The sequence below is a fragment of the Pterocles gutturalis genome, unplaced genomic scaffold, assembly GCF_000699245.1.
Source record: "Pterocles gutturalis isolate BGI_N339 unplaced genomic scaffold, ASM69924v1 scaffold22794, whole genome shotgun sequence".
Classification (NCBI taxonomy): Eukaryota; Metazoa; Chordata; class Aves; order Pterocliformes; family Pteroclidae; genus Pterocles; species Pterocles gutturalis.
The window spans coordinates 1-23,176 of record NW_010131236.1 but is presented as its reverse complement, the minus strand read 5'-3'; the positions used below and the strand labels follow the sequence as shown (position 1 = coordinate 23,176).

The 23,176-nt window shown below is 39.2% G+C and overlaps 2 protein-coding genes across 2 annotated transcripts in view; one reads left to right on the top strand and one right to left on the bottom strand.

Moving 5' to 3' along the window:
• Window positions 1-10,689, top strand: part of NRDE2 (NRDE-2, necessary for RNA interference, domain containing) — a gene marked incomplete at its 5' end in the record, with an annotated part of 27,041 nt that extends 16,352 nt beyond the window's left edge. Inside the window, 5 exons of the mRNA XM_010080553.1 lie at window positions 1-63; window positions 1,131-2,059; window positions 4,261-4,399; window positions 9,842-9,913; window positions 10,564-10,689. The exon at window positions 1-63 is cut by the window's left edge and continues 7 nt beyond it. Of these exons, the coding sequence (XP_010078855.1) occupies window positions 1-63; window positions 1,131-2,059; window positions 4,261-4,399; window positions 9,842-9,913; window positions 10,564-10,689 (1,329 nt within the window). The remainder of the gene's footprint in view (window positions 64-1,130; window positions 2,060-4,260; window positions 4,400-9,841; window positions 9,914-10,563) is intronic.
• Window positions 10,690-14,342: 3,653 nt separating this feature from the next.
• Window positions 14,343-22,827, bottom strand: PSMC1 (proteasome (prosome, macropain) 26S subunit, ATPase, 1; the record flags this gene model as incomplete). Its single annotated transcript, XM_010080552.1, has 10 exons — window positions 14,343-14,644; window positions 15,455-15,609; window positions 17,388-17,530; window positions 18,887-19,076; window positions 19,262-19,358; window positions 20,269-20,397; window positions 20,599-20,784; window positions 21,298-21,422; window positions 21,840-21,936; window positions 22,774-22,827. Coding segments are annotated over 10 exons (1,311 nt in total), but the record flags the coding sequence as incomplete, so codon positions are not given.
• Window positions 22,828-23,176: the final 349 nt, after the last annotated feature.

Sequence of the window (23,176 nt, the reverse complement as noted above, 5' to 3'; positions counted from 1 at the left end):
CTGTTTTCGGGAAAGGAAAAATCTAACCTGTCCAGTTGTTGGTTACAGTATGAAATATCTAAGGTAATGAGGAGTCTGCATATAATTACTTTTGTGATATGTGGCTTTCTTGTGTATTAATGTTTATATTGAATTAAGATAAATATTGATGGAAATTGTCTTGTAGGACTAAGTATTCAAATGGAGAAATGCCATTTAAGATTGCACTGGGGGTAAACAAAAACCCAAACCCTTTTCTTCAGTACATGTTACACAGCAGCATTCATAATATTTTACAAAATAATTTAGTATTTAATACAAAATTTTTTTTGCAGTTTTGGATAAATGTTATTATATGATACATTGTATGCTGGATAGGAATGGACTTTAGTACAAGGCAAAGTGAGTCAGACAAATACTTTTACCAAACATTTCTGCCAAGTGCATAATCCCCAATACCGTGATTAGGGTATGTAAGAGCACCTTATCAGAAACTTACTACTTCCTATGCAAGTTACATTTGTAGTGTTATTGAAGGAAAGAACACCGTATCACTTGAATATGGATTTACTTAAGTAAAACTGCTCTAATAGATGCCCACAGAAGGCTGAGAGTCCAGGTTGTCAGGTTGTCTTCCTAACACTTCAGAAAGTTTAGTATTGTGTTTCCATATTGGAAAGTTCCCTGTCTCTTACCAAACTACCTGACCAGGTCTCCTGTAATGTTCCCATCCAATCTCCAGATTTGTCTGTCAGCACATTTCTCACTTGGAAAAGCTGCTTGGATGTTTAATTGTGCTACTCATAAGCTGCATCTGGCCTCACAGGGTCATTTATTTTCCTTTTCTCAACCGTTACAGGTTTGCAGCTCTGTATTTGAACAGCTGTCCTTTTAAAAGAGTGGAATTTGATATTACTTAATGGCAGTGGTAGGAAGAAGAATGGTAAGCCATCCAACATGGTGATGTTGGAGGGAGCTGACAACAGGCAGTTGTGACAACTTGCAGTACTCAATAACAACAGTCTGGCTGGTGGTGAAATATGGAACAAGATGAAAACAGTAATAAAATTAAGAAATTCAGTGAGGTTTATTTTTTCCTTTTTTTTTCTCCAACCCATCTCAAAAATTGTTCTGTTGATTCTCCCCTGCAGGTAGTTCAGTGTCTCCAAGCAAAAAAAAAGAAGAAGCTGAAAGCACAAGGGAGGAAGAGTAAAAAGTTGGCCAAGAGTCTTCTTAAAGCACCTGACAACCGAAACCACCTTTCTCTCTGGAAACTGTATGCCTACCTAGAATGGCTTCTTGGTAACATTGATGAGGCTAGGAAGGTATTTGACACAGCTCTTTGCGCAGCAGGAGCAGGAGGACTGAAGAGTGCCCAGCTCTGCAGCCTCAGTCTGCTTTATGCTCAGCTGGAAGTGGAACTACTGGAAAGTATAGAAGGAGCTGTTATGTCACGTGCTGTTCATATATTGACCAAATTGGCTGAAAGTGGACCATACGTGCCCTATAGTGGACAAGTGTTATCTGTGAATGTCTTGAAAGCTCGTAAAACATATGAGCATGCACTGCAAGATTATTTAAGTAAAACACCGGTTTCTGATCAGGATCAGGTCAGTGATGCTAATCATCTGGTTAACTTGGTTGGTTGTTATGCACTGTTCCAGTATTTGACTGTTGGGATTGATGCTGCAGTATTAATATATGCACGGACTTCAGAAAAACTTGAAGCTCCTGGTCTACAGGAATGTGAAAATACTGGCAACAATTTTGGCATTCAAAATTTTCCCACTGCTCTTGAAGCTGTCACGCTGCTGCATACAAATTTACTCCGATTCCACATGAAAATTAGTGTTTATCCTTTGAATCCTCTGCGAGAGGCACTAACGGAGGCTCTGAAACGGTATCCTAGCAACCAGTGTCTTTGGAGGTCATATATCCACATCCAAAGGAAGTCTCACAGTGCTAGTAAAGCACGAAGATTTTTTGATGGTATCACAAGGTCTACTAACGCTTTAGAGCCATGGCTGTTTGCAATCCAAGCAGAGCAGATGAGAAAAAAACTAATTGAGAATGTCTGGAGGTAATATTTTGCATCTCCTTATGATTATGGTTTTTTTTTGGTCTATCTAATCACTTAACAGAGGAAAGAAAATGCTATGATAGTTCTCATTTTGCAGAGGAAGAAGCTGTAGCTAAGCAAGGTTATTTTTTCAAGACTGAACAGTGAGTCAGTGACTGAATCCTGAATAGAACTGAAGACCTAGGTGGTAGTCTCACATCCTTTCTACTGGATCAGATTGTGTGTTGCTTTGTTTGATTACGTGCTACTGACATCAAGATGGTACACATTTCTTTAAGTAATTTTTAAATAGCTAAAAGCCTGCTTAGATGGCCAAGGTAGATACCGTGAGCTTAGAAACTGCTGCATTTTAATACTGCAGGAATAACGAGTGTAATACAGAGGTACGCTGCAGTTTCTGACTGAGCTCGCTGCCCCACTTTACTCCTGAATCACAGAATACAGTTGTGGCTATTCTATTTCCATTGTGAGTACTTGGGAGTTTAGTTGTTATATGGGGCTGTTGCTAGGTAGAAGAGGCTGAAAATTTCCTGAATCACAGTGTGGTCTGGGTCAGATTTTTTGCCCCTGGGGAAGGAGGAAAGGGTAGGAGATGTGGGGAACAGAGGTATGTGTTCATTCTTAAAGGTTAGTCTCTGTCTACCCGTTGCTTGGAGCTGCCTGTCCTACCTACTTGTCTCCAATAACATTGGCAGCTTGGTTCTTTGTGTCTGCGCATAGCAACAGAGATTTCTAGGAAAATGTTATCTGGAAGCTTTACATAGCTGTAAGCTTAAAATATTCACACTTAATGAAATTACAGAATTATCAGTATACTTTAAGATGACGGTGTGCCCACTGCTTTGATTGCCACAGTCTGGCAACAGGCATGCATACGTGATAATGCCATTCCTGAGCTGTCACTGTATGTCATCCTAAACTGTACTAAGAATTCTACAGCCACCAAATGTAAATGAGGGTTGTAATTTGATTTACTGTTAATTACAGACTGATACTATGATAGGTTTTCATTATTGTTACTGGAAACTGATGTTAAAATTCCAGTATGATAATTTTCGCTGTGACATTTCATTCCTTTCCAGATTCTTCTCTGCTAGCATAGCCTTTCCTATAGGTTATATTTGTATATGGACAAATTGGATATTGCAAGAGCAGAGCTGAATTACTCGAATAGAGAGATAAATGGCTTGTCAGTCATGTATAAATCTAATGTTTTATGATGTTATGTCAAACTAAGAAAATGTCTGTACTAGGACTATTTCATATTTTGTTTTGTATTTCTGTTTGTTTAAGTGCATGGATTTCAATTAAAGAAGTTAACTTGAAGGGTAAAACAGCGTATATAAATTAGTGTGAGGTACAATGCTTCAAATGTCTGATGCCATGCAGAGTAGATTATGTCATTTTTCCTCATGGCAAAGGTTAAGATGAGAGGAAATGTGACCTCAGAGACCCTTGAAAAAAGAGGCAAGTTAGGAGCAAGTGTTAAGGGTGAGTAGAGCAAGCTGGCAGGCTAAGAGAACGCACACAGACAAAAGTGATGTTGCCATGAGTGCTCCAGGCTGTTTCTTAAAGCTCAAGCATCAAAATAAGCCAGTCTATATCAGCTGTAGTTAGAAAGAAGTGCTTCAGTGAAAAATACGTACCTGCTTTTGTGTTAAGCCTGTAAATTAGGGGATTTGAATCTCTGGGTGAAAAATAAAATTATTATTGTAATCATAGTTGAGATCCAGAGCTGTAATCTAGGCCTTGATCCAAGACCAACGTATGGTCTTACAAAGGTGCCAGGGGTAAATTTGAACAGGCTTGCCTGGGCACCAGAAGAAGGCTTGCTGACCTATGATCTTGAATTAAGACTGAGACAAGTGTTTTAAGATCATATGATAGTGAATTATTGTACTCAGAGAGAAATTATCTCTTCCAGTTGGACAGGGTTAATTTTTCAATGTGCTAAAAGAATTTTCACGAAAATACCTCAATTATATTCTTTTAACTGATTTTTATATTTAGAAATGTGTTGATTAGATTAGCAAGTGATAAAAATCTGGTTTTTGACATTCAGAGTTTGCAAAAACCTGGCTATATACAGTGCTTTGTGAACAGAGACAGTACAGAGACAGATCTTTACCCTCTCTTACCTGGGTGTGGTCCTTTAGTTTGGGTTTAATGGATTGTGCTTTCTTTTTTCTTCTGTGTTTCAGGGCAGATGTTGGTGAAATACATTCCACTATTCCTGAAACTGGGTTAACAAATCGGATTGTAGCTCTATTTGAACATGCAGTTCAGAGTGAAAATGGTACCCATTGTCCACTGCTGTGGAGAATGTATTTGAACTTTCTGGTAAGAAGAGAGTATTGGTTTTATTATTTTTTTACCATATTTGGAATTTCTCATGAACACAGCTACAAAACTGTATAAAAAAAGGAGTATTACATATTGCCTATATGATGCAAGGCAATATATTTGAATTGTAATGCTCCTTATTGCTAGGAGTATTAGGGAAAGTATAATTCACATGGATTAGAAAGAGTAATAGCTTCTGACAGTGTAGTTTTAATATAGAGGCAGGCAAGTTATTGTGGTTGCCATCTTGCATAGATAAAAAATATGTCATAAGATGTCAATAAATGGATTCCACCCAGTCTTATTGACAGTATAAAGGTAAGTGGGCAAGAGAGCAAAATTTAAGAAAAGAGGAAGCAAATTGTAGGGACTTATGATTTTATTATTTTTATGTAAATAAAAACAGCAAAGGTGACTTGTATTTATGTCTTAGATCTACTTTAGAGTTCTGTAAGGAAATCATAAGGACTTTGATATTTCAGTCTGATTTTTTACAACTTCATAGAATCACAGAATTGTTGAGGTTGGAAGGGACCTGTGGAGATCATCTTGTCGAACTCCACTGTTCAAGCAGGGCCACCTAGAGCCAATTGTCCATAGCAATGTCTGGATATCTTTTTAATATCTCCAAGGATGGAGACTACATAACTTCCTGGGCAACACATGCCAGTGCTCAGTAACCCTTGCAGTAAAACAGTGTTTCTTGATGTTCAGACAGAGACACCTGTGCTTCCGTTAATGCATGTTGCCTCTGGTCCTGTCATTGGGCACCACTGAAAAGAGCCTGGCTTCCTCTTCTTTACATCTTCCCATCAAGTATTTGTACACATTGGTAAGATCCCCTCCAAGCCTTCTGTTCTCCAGGCTAAACAGTCCCCACTCTTTCAGCCTCTCCTGATAGGAGAGATGCCCTGGTCCCTTAGTCATCTTAGTGGCCCTTCGTTGGACTCTCTTCAGTATGTCCATGTCTGCCCTTTACTGGGAAGCCAACAGCTGGGCACAGGACACTAGATGTGGCCTCACCAGTGCTGAGTAGACAGGAGGGATCACCTCCCTTGACCTGCTGGCAATGCTTTGCCTGAGACAGCCCAGGATGCCACTAGCCTTCTTTGTGTCAAGGGTACATTGCTGGCTCCTGTTCAACTTGGTGTCCACCAGGACCCCCAGATACTTTTCTGACAAGCTGCTTTCCAGCTGGGTGGCCCCCAGCATATATTGGTGCAAGGGGTTGTTCCTCACCAGGTACAGGACTTTGGACTTCTCCTTGTTGAACTTGATGGAATTCCTGTCAGCTCATTTCTCCAGCCTGTTGTGGTCCCTCTGGATGGCAACATGACTCTCGGGTGTATCAGTCACTCCTTTCAGTTTTGTGTCATCTGCAAGCTTGCTGAGAGTATACTGTGCACTATCAGACAGATCATTAATGAAGATTGGACCCAATATTGACCCCAGAGGTACACTGCTAGTTACTGGCCTCCAGCTAGGCTTTGCTCCACTGATCACCACCCTCTGGGCCCAGATGTTGAGCCATTTTTCAGTCTACCTCACTGTCTGCTCATCCAGTTCTTACATCAACCACTTATCTAGGAGGAACTTAGAGAAGAGAATGTCAGGGGACTTGCCGAAGTCCAGGTGGACAATGTCCATTGCTCTCCCCTCATCCACCAGGCCAGTCATTTCATCATAGCAGTTTATCAAGGTGGTCAAGCTTGACTTTTAGGAATTAATGCTGACTGCTGCTTATGATTTTCTTTTTGTTTATATGCCTGGAAATGGTTTGCAGGATTAGCTGCTCCATCACCTTCCCAGGGATCAGGGTGAGGCTGACCAGTCTGTAGTTCCCTGGGTCCTCCTTCCTGCCCTTCTTGAAGATAGGAGTGACATTTGACTTTCTTCAGTCTTCAGGCACTTCTCCCAATTGCTGTAATCGATCAAAGATTATCAAGTGTGGCCTTGCAATGACATCTGCAAGCTCCCTCAGCATTTGTGGGTGCATCCCATCAGGGCCCATGGACTTAGGCATGTCCAGTTTGCATAAGTATTCCCTGACGTGATCCTCTTCCACTAGGGGTACATCTTCCTTGCTCCACATTTTCCCCATGGTCCCTGGGACCTGGGATTCCTGAAGGTCACTCTTGCTACTAGACTGAGGCAAAGAAGGCATTCCATATATCAGCCTTTTCCATGTCCTGTGTAACCAGGTCCCTTGTCTCATTCAGCAGTGGGCCCACATCTTCCCTACCCTTTGTTTTGTTACCTCTGTGCTTACGGAAGCCCTTTATGTTGTTTTCAACATCCCTTGCCAGGTTCAATTCCAATTGGTCTTTAGCTTTCTGAACTTTGTCCCCAGAACATCTTCCAGATATGAATTAGAAAAAAATAATGCATGAACATCTGTATGTTTTTGATTTATGGTGGAATAAAGAATATGGTAAAAAGACTACTTTGTGGGCCCCTCAAATATTTTCTTGTGTTTTCTCCATACTATAAACATTTTCCCAGACCAAGATTTTTTAGCTGATTGACACTGGAGCAAGCAAGGTGCAGTCCACGTGCAAATTAAATGCAGGGTAGGAGAAACATATCTATAGCTTTTATAACTCGCTTTGAATTTTCACTGTCTTTTTGAACCTTAAAAGCTGCATATAAAGGTTATGTTAACTGGCATTGCAGAATAACATCCAAAAGCAGTGATGTTCATTTCTTCCCTAGTTCACCATGGAAGTACATAAATTAAATCAACTTCACAAGGCAGTTTTGTCATCTTGGTTGAAAACACAAAAGCAATGCTTGGAACTCATGTAAGCGGAATTTCATTCCACAGTATTGTCTGTTCACGTCCTTTGGTGTAAGAAGTTGTCAGAGGGGAACAGCAGTTAGCAGGCTGTGAAATACAGAGAAGGCAGGGGAAGGAGAGACTCTTGTTCTGTGTTCGAGATCTCTTGTGTGAGAGTATTACTGTGACCATTTCTACACAAATACATGCTTGTAAATATTTTATAAAATTTTGTATACAGGAATGTGCAATTGATTTACTATTATTCTTTATAAACTACTAATGAGACTCCAGTATGTACAAGTGCTAAAGTAAAATAAAGTATATTTTATCACTAATGATTCATTCACTGAAAATATCTTTTTCACAAGAAGAAGAAGGAATATTTATTAGATGCTAATAAATAAGGTGGAGGAAAATAATACTTTTACAGTAATACCCTTCAATAAGATTGTTCAGAGAAGCAAAATAAATTAGAAATATTAAAATTTTCAGATATAGTCATAGGAGAAGTTGTGATTGTCCAGTATTACCCTGAGTTCTGTAGATCTCTGTTTTCTCTTTGTGTCTGTCTAGATATTCAGTCTTCAGTATTTTGGGCAAAAGCTTCTAACTGTTTAAAAATACAAAGCTTTTGTATAGATTTTGAAACAAATTATTTATCTTAAATTCGTGTTTACTTGTTATAAAATCATACTTGACCAATCTGGTAGCCTTCTACGATGAGATGACTAGCTCAGTGGATGAGGGGACAGGAGTGGATGTTGTTTATCCCAACTTCAGCAAGCTTTTTCCACTGCCTCCCATGACATCCTCATAGACAAGCTGATGCAGCATGGATTAGATAACTGGACAGTGAAGTGGACTGAAATCTGGCTGAACTCCCAGGCTGAAAGGATTATAATCAGCAGTGTGAACTCCTGCTGCAGGCCAGCCACTGCTGCTGTACCCCAGGGACTGATAATTGATACTAGGACCAGTGCCCTTTAACATACATCTTCATTAATGATCTGGATGATGAGAGAGTGGTACCATCAACAAGTTTGCAGATGATACAAAATCAAGAGGAGTGGCTGATGCAACAGATTCTCCTGTTGTCTTGTTCATGTTCCTTTGAATAGCCAAGAGCTGTGAAGATGAATAAGGGATTGGAGCATGTGTTGTACGGTGAGAGTCTGGGACACTTGCAATTGTTCAGCCTAGAGAAGTCAAGGTTCCTGGAAAATACTGTCAATGTATATAAGTATCTCACATAAGGGTGTGAAGACAGAGCCAGACTCTTCTCAGTGCTGCCTAATGAGAGGACAAGAGGCAATGGCCACAAATTAAAATATAGAAAATTCTGTTTAAACATAAGAAAAAGCTTTTTTTACTGTGAGGGTGACGAATCACTGGAACAGGTTGTCCAGAGGTTACGGAGTCTTCATCCATGGAAATATTCAAAACCCAACTTTTGAGCAGCCTGCTTTTGCTGACCCTGCTTTGAGCAGGGGGCGTGGAGCAGGTAGTCTCCAGAGGTCCCTTCCATCCTCTGTGATTCTGTGAAAATGTTGGAGGCAGGATGCTACTGAAAGCTCTTTGCAGAGCTGCAGAAGGTGTGCATGCATCTTAGTGCACAGCTCTGACAGCACGGTTTCCAGTAGGTGAAATGCATCGCTGTTCAGTAAAGGGAGATCATGACACCAGAACAGCACAAGTTTCTACAGCCAATGTATAAATACTACGAAGAAGAATTTCTAGATCTTAAGAATTGACAAGGGAACCTGCTGATTTTTAGCAGCAGTGATGATGTAATGAGAACAAGAAAAAATGTAAACTCATGATTGAAGATCTCTTCTCCAAAGATCTCAAAACATTTGATGTATTTTCAGTATTTTGGAATCACTGCTTTTTCTTGGATTTGCTATAAAATCCCCTGTGTGTTAAGTGTTTTTTAAAGTAGCCCAATTCAAAAGATTTCTGGACAAGAAATTGTAATTACTTCTACCTGTATTTGGGATGACTGAAGCTAAGGAGACTGTCCAGCACTCTGAACTCTGCTACCCCTCTCTTTTTAAACTTCATGATAGCTGTGTGCTCCGTACTTGTATCAAATAGTCGAATGTGTGCTTTGAGGAAGAAGTTTTAACTCCTGCCAGATATATGCTAATTTGACATAGCGTTTTTATATGTAAGAAGATCCAGCCTTAACAAGTGTCTGCTGAGTAAGAAAAATGTATGTGCATGATCTCTTTAGTGCCCCAAAATAATGTATTAGCACCTTTACTGTACCAAAGATACTCTTGTGTAATATATGTGTAGCATATCAGGTGTAAGTTTTGTTTAATGATTTGTACTCTTGCCCAGTGCAGCAGTATTCTCAAATACAGGCAAAGGCACTGACTTTAACTGAAACACTCAGCAGAGGCTCTTTCTGCTAGTCTTTGTTCTATTACTTGTCTTACAAGTAAAGCCCTGAAGCTCCTTAAAGACATCTCTTCAATTACATTAGAGTGTAACCAGTGTCACTTATTAAATTGCATAGAGACCACAATACATAGTAATAAGGATTCCTCAGCAGAGGAACACTGAGCTTTTCAGCAGTAATTTCTTTGTCTCAGAAATAATAGTTTTATTATTTCACCTACTACTGCGTTGAATTGCGAACATCTTTTCTCACACAGGCTTCACTAGGAGAAAAAGAAAAAAGTAAAGGATTGTTTTATAAAGCCCTTCAAAACTGTCCTTGGGCAAAGGTAAGCACAGAAAAAATATAAACCTGTTGTCATGCTCTAATTTGTGAAGTTCTGTATTAAAACAAAAAAAGTTAGAATTTAGTACTTGTAGTGAGTTATATGCAAATGAAAGGAGAGATTTCTGAGGGAGAAGTACTGTAAGATTTTGTGCAAGTAAGAGATGCATCTGGAATGGAAGCAAGTATAGTGGTCAGTACTGTTTGCATTTCAGAAAAGAAAAGTGTTGCATTGCATGAGGCAAGGAGATAATAAATTCCTCTCTGTGTGATCTAGAAGTGATCGTGTCTTTCAGACCATGTTTTATCATGAGTATGGTAGTAGCAGAAATGTATAGACAAAAACATATTTAGTTAATAGTATAAGAAATTATTCAGGAGCACCTGCAACTCTTCAGGTCTGCATATGCTGCAAATGCTCCAGGGCCTCTTGACTTACGTTTTATCTTTTTGAATAAAATTATTTAGTAAGATTTGGAAAAGACTTGATTAAATATTTACATTGCTGTCACTGTAGAACTACTAATTCTATGGGTGTTATTTTAAAGCAGTACATGATATTTCTTCTGTTCTTGTTACAGAGTTGTTTGTGTATAGTATGTTTCTTGCTATGATAGAAAGATGGCACAGAAAATGTTCTCATTGTCTTTCTAGGTACTCTATATGGATGCAATAGAGTACTTCCCTGATGATCTGCAAGAGATACTTGATCTAATGACTGAAAAAGAATTGAGAGTGCGGGTGCCTATGGAAGAGCTGGATCTACTGTTAGAGGTGTAAAAGACTATACATGAGTGGAGAAAATACAGAAGCTAGTTCCAAAACTAACAGTTAGACTTGTGTCTTTTCAAACGGGAACTCTGTTGGGACTTGGGTACTATGTACTTCTTTTTTTTTAGTTTGGTTTGGGTTTTTTTTTAAGCTTTTATGTAAATTGCTATGAAAATGGAGTTCTACTAGCTGCAAGTATTCTGGAATCAAGAACAGCATTTTGCCCACAAAAATGCATCCATTTCCCTGAAGCACTGCTGACTCCCACAGAAAGATACCCTCTTATAAATATCCTCCTGTTGAATGTTGCCCACATTTCTTATTCTATTGTTTGAATTTACATTCCCAAGAGTTCAGTAGAGATCCAGTACATGCCGACTATGGTTTGGTGAGCAGCACAGGAAATAAACATCTGCCAAATGGATGCTCCACTGTCCTCCAGTTGGCAGACTTCAGTAATTTCTTTCAGCTTGGTATGCATGCATATATATATATATATAACTACCAAGTCAAACAGCAGTTACATCTGTACATAAACTGTTAGTAAAAAGTAAATCTCTGCTTGAGCAGGCACCTATTTTGGACTTGTATTTGTATGTTTTGACAGATGACCATTTTGATATGAATATTTATTAAAAATAGACCTGAATATTTGAAAATTCAAAAGGAACTTGAATTATTTCTTAATTTAACAGAACTGTGAATGTATTAAAAATGAAATTTTATCCATAATGCATCTCTAAGCAGCTCATTTTTAAACAAGTTTTTCTAATTTATTGCTCTCTTCACACAAATGTAGGCAGTGACCATAAGAGAAGTAGAGGTCTGTTCTGTATTTAATCCTCGCCAAAGAAGGCAGAGTAGTGAAAATGTGACTGTTTAATTAGTATCTTCTATTCCCAGAGTCTTTAGGCAAGCTCCTAGAGAAGTAATATGAAATATGGTAGCTGTTTAAAGATACAGTTAAGTTATATATTTATTTAGTAAGACAGAATGTGCTGAAATATGTAAAATACTGTTTAGCATCCCTGTGCTTGAGACCCAAGTACTCAGAAACTGGATCTTCATCTGGAAAAGGCTACCTGCAGCCACAGAATATCCAAAACTTTCAGAGTTTTCTCAGGAGAAAACTAACAGCCATCACAGCACTAAAACAATCGGGATCATCCAGCTGGTGAGATGTGACTAAACAGAAAACGATAGCTGGACAAAGCCATACAACCTGTGGCTTGGTTTTGCCTGTAGCAGCACAATGCAAGATATAATAAATTTTAGTTTAGGCTGCACTTTATTTATTCCTTTCTAAAATTATTTTAAATATTGCTGGGAATATGCAGAATTTTAAGTGACATTACAGCACTTCTTAAGAGCCTTATAATATTGCTGTGATTACAGGTGATGCTGGTCTTTGTAAAAAAAAAAAAAACATATTTTTAAAATCCATGCTTTTCAGAAATGACAGAGCTCCTGAATTGGAGGTAGGAGTTATTCTGTGCACTCAAAGATGGCATCAAATTTTGTGTGTGTGTGTGTGTTTGTTTGTTTGTTTTTGCTTTCTCATCAATGCAGAATGCCATTTCCTCTAAAGCCCTGGAGGGGACATGGCAGGGGTGGGGAGGCGTGAATGTGGTCCTGCTTCTGTTTCTCTTCATGGTCATAGAATCACAGAGCAACCCAGGCTGGGAGGGACCTCAGAAGTTCATCTGGTCCAGCTGCTTGTGGGACAGGGAGCCTAGGTGAGATTAGCTAGTGCTGTGTGCAATCACATCTCGAAAACCTCCAGAGAGGGCAGTGATGACTCCTGTTTCAGTCACTTTTCTCTTTCGTGCATCCCTTCCCCGGGCCCTTTTGCACAGCTTCTCCACTGCAGCACTCATGCTGCTGCCTTCACTTGGGGTGGTCAGAGGCTGCTGACTCCAGGAGCTCCGCCAAGTCCTGACTTCTAGTTTGGGCCTCAGCAGGTTTTTCTGTCCTTATGGGGAATATACTTGCTGTTCACTTTCTCTTGATCTCTATTACTTTCAACTTGATCTTTATGATTCAAGTTCAGACATCTTGGAAAAGAAGTTAAATTCTGCTGCAGAAGGTAAGTTTAGTTTTCAAATGTTTCTTTTTCAGTTACTGTTGCAGCAGACAGTATACCAGAACACAGTTCTTGGTTTAGCTTAATACATGGCAGCTTTCCGTCAGTCAGTTGAACCCACCTCTTTGTGGTTGGTGCTTCTAGCCAGCATCAAGAGCCGTGTTCCAAAGGAAAAGAAGCCTTGCTTGCCACATCATAAAGCGCTTCAGCCCCTCAAGTGAGGATGAGATCAACTGCCATGATTAGAAAGTGCTAAAAAATCACTGGGTTTTTTGTGACCTTTCCAAAGAGCCGGATCTCATAAGGTTTACAAGAATAAAACTTTGCTTGTTTTTCTATCTCCAGCTGAAAAACAACTCTATTTCAGGGTTCCTGTCATCTAGATTAAATAAAAGACTCCATTCATCCGTAGGGTTTGTTTTTAACAATGAAGCACATAATTTTAACATAGAAAAAAAAATCTCTTGGCCTTGCTGCTACCATTGTTGTTACAGCACTGGCAGTTATCGAAGGGATTGTTCTGTCTGTAACTCTCAAATGTCTGTTATGGGCCAGCATTTGCTCCCCCAGAAAGTTTCCAGAACAAAGACTGCACATTGCTTAACTGTGGTCTGTATATGGAACTTTATATAAACCTTAAAAATCACGTGTACAACATTTGGAAACGAACTACTTAGAACTTAACACGCACTTCACAAAAGTACACTACACAGAATACTTCATAAGCAGTATAGGCATTGCTGCAACTTAGCAAAATAGAAATCTGACTCCTGGGGGGGATGGAGCTGCAGGCAATAAATTTGTTGAGAAGGGAAGCATTCATTTTAAGGATACACTGCAGAAGGCCAAGCATGTGACTTGTGGTTTGAATTTTTCTCTGTGTGTCTGCAACATGACAAACTGTGCACCTCTCGAGTGCCTGGGCTGGTCAGTGCTTTAGCAGCACGTACTTCTTGCCCTGAGGAGTGCGGGGCTGTGGAACCTCCTACTGTGTTCATTCCTTTTAAAGACATTCCCTAACTCAGAGTAAAGAAAGCATGTTTATTTAATGAACTGTAACCCTCTTGGGAAAAACAAATTTATAAACTCTTTAATGGTGCAAGTACCTTACCCAAGCAGGTTTAGATCTTTAAATTAAAGACTACTACTGCATGTCCACCTTGCTTTCCTGTAAGCCCAAGTGCTAAATAGAGATGGATACTTTTAAAGTGTAGCTGAATATTACTTAAGATTGCATGTTTTTTATTAAAAAAATATATAGTATATTATATATACACTATATATGGCTTCAAACACTGAAGTTACTCAAAAGTGACTTTTGTCTTAGTTACTTAGGCCCTAAAAAGAGGTACATAAAAGTAAGTACTTTAAGAACAGCAGCAATTACACAGCAGTTGTAAAAGACGGCCGTGCCTAACACAGACTGACAGGTGGGGAACCTGCTTATGTCCCCCTCCCTGCGCACTGCGGTGTGGATCACTGAGACAAGCCCTCCCCTGTCAGTAGTGCTTTTTCATGAAAGTACGTCTGACTAAAGCAACAGCCCTGGCCACGTAAATATCAAGTCTTTGCCACCAAAACAGTTCAGTTTGAATAAATGTTTTATTGGGAAATGAAGTGTTACACTGACTGAAAAAACCACAATTCCCCAGGATTTAACCTCTTCAATGAAAATTAGCTAGTCTATATGGTTTTACACAAGACTGTCCTCAAGAGTTCCTGATAGTCCCCAACAAGACAGATGACTTAAAGATACAGTCCCTCAGGGGTTCCCTCCTGCTTCTTATACAGAACATTCTCTTTAGACTTTTTGAAGTCTTCATTTGTTACTTTCATCCGCCGTTCCCTCAAAGCCATCAGCCCAGCTTCCGTACAAATTGCCTGCAACAGAGAAAGCAAGAATAAGTTGCTGGCTCTGTGCAGCCCCTTCAAGCCACACCTCAGAAGATGGCAGCATCTTCATACTGCTCCGGCTGACTCCGTAGTACAAGTGAAGAGTGTTCACAAAATGTACATTCTTATGTTTGATACTGATCAGTAGCACTGAAGCATGTAAAACAATCTGGATAAAGCTAGTTGAGTATGTCCTTCTGTAGTCAGAGTAATGCTTCCATGACAGAAAGGCAGCTTCGTAACAACAGTATCTCTACCCTGCGAAGAAGAGCGGCATCCAGCCCTGTTAAGTGGCCTGTGTTACCCTTCTGCCATGAGTAATGTCACATTTGGTTAAGCTCATTAGGGGGGTAACTCTAGCAAGAGCTCTGTCTGCTTTAGAAAAGGAGACTTCCTAGGCCTGACGCTCCCAACCTACACTTGCATCTTTATCAGCTTGCGACGAAGTCTCTAAAAATGGTTCTTATCCTGCACTGTCTTAAGTAATGTTTAAGATATCTTGCATGTTTGTGCAAGATTCTGCATTCCACTTCCAATTTCCCCTTTGCTACTTTTAAAATTTCATATTCAGGTAACATAGGTACATACTCCTGTCAACACAAGCTACCTCATAATTACAATTTTGATAAGTTTCCCATTTGTAAAGCTCAGTATGTGGCACTCATAAAAGGTATCTTAAAGCCGTCTAACTGTCCCTCAGTGATGTAACCACAGGTAATGAGAGAACAAAAAATATTTTTGGATGCAGTAAAAATGAAATTTGATTTGTGAAGTATAACAATGGTGATGTACACTGACCTTAATATCTGCACCACTGAGATCATCTTTTGCCATAATCAGCTCATCCAAAGTCACATCATCTGCCAGTGTCATCCTGCTTGTGTGAATTTGGAAGATTCTTTTCTTGGTCTTTTCATCAGGTAGAGGGAACTCTATTTTCCTATCAATACGTCCTGTGCAAAAGAGAAGTTCAGTCTTAGGTTTTTTGCATGCAGCTATTGGAAACAGAACAGGAAGAACATTTCAAGATTAGACTGGTAGTAACTGTTTCTTCACACCACAATCAATCACGTGTTAAGAGTAGAAAGTGAGATCAGACTGTTCCATTTGTAACGAACAGGAAGCCACTGGAGCTGCAAGATACCACGCTGCTGAAAAAGTCTGTGTCACTGCAGGTAAGAGACACCCCACCTGGGAAGCAGGAAAAACCATGGCTTCCTTGAGTCCCATGTAAATATAAGAAAACCCCAATGTGTCATAGCACAGAGGGGTGTTAATCAAATACTTAAGTTCTTGTACTAAATTTTATTCTACTCGGAGATTACATTTAGCTTTGAAGTTTAGTTTTCTGTCACATATGCACAAAATAAATGACTGTGACAACTTGAAGAACTCTTCTTCCCTATATAGTCAAAGTCCTAAAAACACCCCAAACCCAAAACCTAGCTGAGAAAGGAAGGTTTTGCATAATATGTTTTTCTGTTGCAAGTCCCTACCAGATGCTTCCTTTATGCCAGTAGATACTTTGGATATTTTGGTACTTATTGTTCCAACATTAATAAGCAATCTTTTAAAATATATTTTCCATCTCTGGATCACTCCTGTTTTTCTTTAGTTTTACAGTATCTTTTCTAAAAAGGGTTGATGGCACCACATAGGATACTCCGACTATTATACACAATTGTAAATCAGTCTGCTGAGCTGCTGGAAGTGCCCTTGTTGCTCAAGCAATGGTTATAATTTAAATACCCGATAAGTGTAGGAAGTTTCCTTCCAACAAAATTTAGATCATCTTAGCTTGTTTTTTAACACTGGTATAGTATTTTCCTCCTCTGTGCTCTAACAGTTTTTGATTTGGAGGGGTAAGGCTAAGGTGGTGACAAAACCAGACCTTTTGAAAAACCACAAACACACCTCAGCAACTTTGTATGGTGGAGGAGTTTTCTAAACTCCTCAGGCCCATACAGTTTAGTGACAATCAGAGTAGTTCTTTGACAAATTCATTTTAAATTATCTTTGCTCTCTATCTTACCTCTCTTATTTTAGAAGGAGTATCTTTACAATCTCTTCAATACTTAGGACTTGAGGACACCAACAGGAAGGTTAGCTTATTCCTTTGATCTTCATGTTGCTTTCTAAGCTCTGATTTAACAGACGCCACAGATGTATCATGTTTTGGTACATGTTTAGTGGCCATTTGAAAATACTACTTGCTCATGTTCAAGCTCTTGGCTCAATGTGTAATACACATGTCAAAATAAGATACTGCTTCTCCCTTCCTTGTCCTGCTTGGTAATGAAGCAGACTGGTTTCCTTACATCAAAATCCAGGTGCTCTTTGTTTAGGCTTAAGTTCTTGTCTATGAAGCACAAGTGGTGCTGCCCTGCCTTCCCCAGCTGCTGGAGATGTCGGTGAAATGCTGCTGCTGCACTACAGCTTGCCTTAACAATTACTTAAAATAGCTGTGCCCTCTTAATACAAAGGAAGAATATTCTAATTGTTTATATGTATGTCAGAGGAATTAACACATTTCTTCTCTTCCACAGGTTTTTCTCCCATTTAGAAACTCGTGAATGGCTTCTGATTTTAACAGTTATATAAAATAGATGAGATGGTGAATCAAGACAAAACAGTAACTTGCGTTCTTTTTGCCAGCCCATGTTTGATGAGTTACGACTAGTCCTTTCACAAGGAAAAGTGACTTAAGCAAACACATTGGGAAGTCTCTTACCTGGCCTAATTAAAGCTGGGTCCAGTGTTTCTATTCTGTTTGTAGCCATGATAACTTTAACATCCCCCCGAGAGTCAAACCCATCCAGTTTTTTTAGCATTGTACGCTGGATCTCTCTCTCACCACCTGAATTTGAGTCATACCTTTTGAGAAAACAATAGTCAGAAAAAGCACTATGCAAATTTAAGAACATACTTCACGTAACTGCCACAAACGTATAAACAAAGTAGTGTGTTTTGGTTTGGTCTTTTTATAAAAAAACAAAAACCACAAAACACCGATAACAGATTTTTTTTTTTTTTAATGTTCACCCATAGAAAAAAAAGTTTTTATAATCTCATTGTGACATCTAGGTAAGTAGAGACACTGAACTACTGTAGCTGGCGAAAGTAACAGCAATCATGTGAAGGAAATCTGTCCTTTTTCCATGTTTGTTATGTATTTGGAAGTCTCCTTTTACCCCCTGACAAAAGTAACAAATTAATATAAAAAAGGAAAAAACCCTAATTCTTAAAAACACAGGCATCCACTTCATAGAAAAAACAGCTTGTCACTCATTTTTCCATTTCAGAGTTTTTCCTTATGCACACAGTTATAACTGTACACCCTCTTGCCTTACTGGTGTGGATCCTGGTTTAACTGCCCTCACAGGCAGGTACCTGTAGCCGTACTTCTCTGCTTTGTAGTTTAGCTGTTTCCTGTTGCTAATATCAGACTGGATAATCTACATCCAAAACAGATCAAATTGTTCCTAACATGGGTGAAGCAACATAACGTTTATGAGGAATTCCACTTCACCATCGGTCCAATCCTTTCCATATATGCTGAAACATATGGGGCAGAAGCTGCCTTATACTGGAGCTTCAGGCTAGTAGCTGTGAAGCAATATGTATGAACACCTTTTAATTTATTTAAAAAAAAATCTGACTACTTTACAGACTATTTGCATTGGACAGTTCCAACCAGCCTATGGAATTTACAAAGTAATGCCACTTGGATACAGGGTGAGCAATAGTTTAGTGTGGCACAACCAATGCTTCTCCACGACATCGCACCATATAATATTCTAAGTACATAAGTATTTAGCCACCTATCTGAAGAGGCAAATGATGAATGAATGTATTAAGTACACTGCTTTACTGTTGAATCACTGAAGCCCATTACTGTATATCTGGATTTGCACATAGAGGATACCATACAAACTTACAGAGCGTCTCTTTCTGTTTAAGACACTCTATCATAGAGATGCTACCAGGTAGCCAAAGAACAGAGTCTCCAGTCATATCTATTTAATATGAAAAGGTTGTGATATATTGTAGTTTCAAATAAGTTATTTGAAGTTTTACTTGTCAAAAATGCTTACATGAAAAGTGCATTATGAAAATGGTAGCAGAGCTAAGAAACTGAGTATCAATATGGTTGCCAAAGAAGTGTTTCTAGTAAACCTTTTATTGTTCCTGGTGATACTTGTGTGTGAAGCGGGAGCTGGCATACTGTACCTCTTTGTACCAATGGCATCAATTTCATCAATGAAGACAATCGACGGAGCGTGCTCTTCAGCCACACGGAACAGTTCACGCACAAGCTTTGGACCGTCACCCAAGTATTTCTGTATAAGTTCTGAACCAACCACTCTCAGGAAGGTTGCTGAAGTTTGGTTTGCCACCGCTTTGGCTAGTAAAGTTTTACCTATTTTTAGTTGGAAAGAAATACTGTAATTAGTTTGCAGGCAAAAAAAAAAACAAACCCAAACACGCTTTCACAAAACAATCATATGAAATTTGTGACAAACTTGGCAATGGCTTAATACTAAGCAAGCGTAGTCTTTTTCACTTGTGTTAGCTCAGCACAGTTGTTACTGTACTATAGAATACCTGTGCCGGGTGGGCCATACAGAATGACTCCTTTGGGCGGCTTTATACCCATCTCTTCGTAATATTCAGGATGGGTGAGGGGAAGCTCCACAGACTCCTGCAGCACAAGAAAAACAAAACTAAGTGCTTATAAATGGTGAGCACTCTCCACAGAATTTCCATGAGGATCTCCAGAACAGCATTAATAACAGTAATAAAGGCAAGAAGAATTCAACTAATTTCAAGAGAGACCTTGAAAATGATGTCTCTCTGTTGCCTCCAATTCTAAGGCAACTACTCTATCTGAACACGTCTCCCTATTTTTTTCCACTTGACACACAAGAGAGAAGCAGCAAGTGTTCCCTCTTCTCCAGCCTCAATGCATTACGCTGAATTTAGAACCTGGGAGTTCCCGACTCCCAAACCCTCATGGAGGACCTTGGGGTGGGAGGACCCTTTATGAAAGGATACCTTCCATTGTGAGTTACTGGATATTACAGATCAATATTTAAGAGCATTTGTGATTTTGGATGCCCAGCCAAAGCAAAAGGGTTGAGTTTTACCAGGGTCCAAGGTAGGAAAAAAACCAACCAACCAAAAAAACCACAACACAGAACACAAACCAAGCCAACATGCCCCCCCAAATCCTTAGATTGCACAGCATCAGACACTCAAAACAACCTCTGACTTTATCACGATTTAACTCATCTTGCAACAATCAATAACTTCACAGGTAACAAAATAGTTATTGCAGAGATTTCATGAGCTCAGTGCTCTAGAGATTCCACAGTAACTGTGAAAGGTTTCTGTGCATACAGTTTGTGAATGGGTATTCTACCCACTAGAAGAGTTTTGTTTAGGTCCATGCGTCTATCTAGCAAAATCAAATCAAGAAATGCACTAGCAAAATACAAAAGAACACTACACAAAGAGCAGTTGGTCCTGCTGTTACTCTTACAAGTTCTCAGCACAACAGCCACGTTGCTAGCTTACTGAACAGTGTAAATCAGTACATATGAATACAATACCTTGATTTCTTGAATCTGGTTGTCAAGGCCACCGATATCAGCATATGTTTCTTGAGGAGCTTTCTCCACTTTCATCACAGTAACTAAAGGGTCTGTGTCATCCATCAAGACTCCTATCACAGCATGCACCTAATTCAAGCATTAAGAGTTGTCAAAGAAAGCAAGCAGCATTATTAATACATGGTCAAGCCTAAACCCGATGCCCATCTATCTAGGTGCGTGAAATAAACAGCATTAGCTCTCAGACCCTATGATCCTGTGATTCTCAGGAAAAAAGGTCAGTTTAAAACAGTACAAGAACTTGTGCTTCATTTTATAAAAACAACTCACCTTATGATTTAGCAAAACAGAGCAGCCTGGCTCTAGCAGATCTTTGTCCACAAAAGACAGGATACTGACGTAGTGTTCCGATCCTACTGATGTGGACACAATAGCATGGTTGTCATCAATGATCTCCTCCAAGGTACCTACGGACATCGGTGTTCCCCTCAGATCATCCACCTTTGATCTTTCTTCCTGTTGTCAAGAAGAATCCAAGAAACAACTCCAGAAGGTAGGCAAAAACATTCTTGTACAACACTGGCTCAACAGTTCACAGTGAACATAACCAGTCTTTGCTATTGTTTTGCTGCCCCAAAAGGCATACAAGCATAGCCCAGTACCAAAATCCACTATTATTTTAGTCCTGTCCTATGGACACTGCTATATGGATGTGCATAGCTAGAGTATTCTTTCTTTCTCCATGGATGGATATCTGGGAGCTGCACTTTGACAGACCACTAAGAAACAAAAAACGACTGTGGCCTCATCTGCAGTAACGCATACTTGGGCTAAAACCATTAAACCACTACAAAAAAAAAAACTGTTTTCTGGACAGTAATAGAGATTTAATGAAGAACTGTAATATGCATAATATGTTTGTACTGACTTACACATTCATGGCACTTTATTTCCATTGCTTTTGTATGAAGTAGTTTATGTTAGAGCACTTATTGTAATACCAGAAGAAACAGTGAACTCAAACCTCACCTCTTGTTTTTCTTCCAAAGGTTTCATCTGTTCTTGATTTCTGATAAATTCTTCCTCCATTAAGAGGTAATCTTTAATTCTCTCCAATTTCAACAATTTGAGTCTGCACTGTGTGTGAGGAGTCACTGGAATCAAAGTGGAATCCAAATATTTCAGACTAGGGTTGACATGGTACCAAATATGCACTAATTCATTACCAGAAATTCTGCTTTATTTTCTGACAATAACTTATATACGAGCAGCAGTCAGTATTTTACTTGTCCCACTGTAATTCTACGTAAAAAAAAAACATTTTTAAGGATAATGTTTCCCCTTCATTTCTCCTTATTTCAACTTCTCTCTCTTACCTGGGAATTCCCAGGCTACATCTTGCATAACAATAACCTTATTTGTGTTTTTACATTAATTAGAAATAACATTACATTTGTCCTTCTGTTTAATCATTTGCAACCTATAAACAGCGAGATCTAGGGAGAGGAGAGCTCTACACTTCTCGAAGAGCAGACAGTCCACAGGACTGCTGGGGCAGGCAGAATGCTTACCCAAGGGGAGTTTGCTGGCAGCATCTGGTCCCTTTGTTTTCTTCTTCTTTTTCCCCACTCTGGTTGGAACTGGAGGTTCATATTTCTTCTTCTTATCCTTATTCATAAAAAGAATTCCATGAAAAAAAAATCAGGATATTAACAATGAAAAAAATAGACACAGATGGTAGGCGCACACTGAGAGAGAGCTTAACTTAAGCTGAATTGCTACAGAACAAAACTGTCTGTTATAATATACAGTGAGAAGCCCAAAAGATATTATTTTTTAAGAAAGTTCAGAAATTTTCTCTCCTGCTTATTTTACACCTCTTTTTAATTTCTGCCAATTTTCAGTGAATATATAACACAGAAGGCTAAACCTGAAGTAAATCATAAATAAAACTCAAATGAAAGGACGAGGAAAATATTCAGTCAGAACATTTCTGTTGCATTTTAATCAACAGACAACACACATTCAGTTTGCCAGCTTAGATGTAGCTTGCCACATACGTTATAATTCCATCTCCAAAGGAACCTGGAAAAGCCTCTAATGGTCCACACCACGGAGCACAGACATCATGCAGATGAGAGCGTAATGTCATTTTCAAACTAAAACCAGTTACTTAAATGACAGCTTGAAGGCAACTAGTCTTTCCTAACCCAGACAGATTTATAGTTCTGTTCTTTTCAAAAACAAATCACTACTGTCAAGTAATTTCAGTTTCCCTCTATAGTTAAGCCCCCTTTTCTATTTTTGAACAGCAACCTGTTTTCTCCAATGTGCATCCAGAAGAGATAAGACATTTCATCAAAGCTAGCGAGAGACTAATTTTTTGCAGTTCGGAGTACAAGAATGAAAAAAACAATTCTAAAATAACACCTACTGCAGCCAGCCTCTGTAGCAGCATACCTGTAGTTCATCCTATAAGTAAAAGCATTTGTTTTTTTTAGTTACCTTGTCATCCTTCTTGCCACCACCAGGACCGTGTCCACCACTCTGACTTTGACCCTAAGAAAAAAAAACAAAACCAAAACAACAGCCAAATATAAGTACACTGCTATGAATCTTGAAACCTACAGACAGTTCCATGTAAACAAATGCCACAAACAGATATATTCTATCCCAAAGTACCAATATATTCCAATTAATTGTCCAAGGTCAGTGAACAGAGAGAGGTGCAGGCTTACGAGGCAGGGAAGGACACGTTCATCGGCACGTTTCTGACTCATACAGCACTGCATCGTCCTACTACACGGCAGTTCCAGCTCAGTGCTTGCTACTGTCAGTTAATGAGCACCACCAAATAACACGCACCACGAAAAGTTCTCCTGGGCTCCGCCACCAGCTGACTGACCCG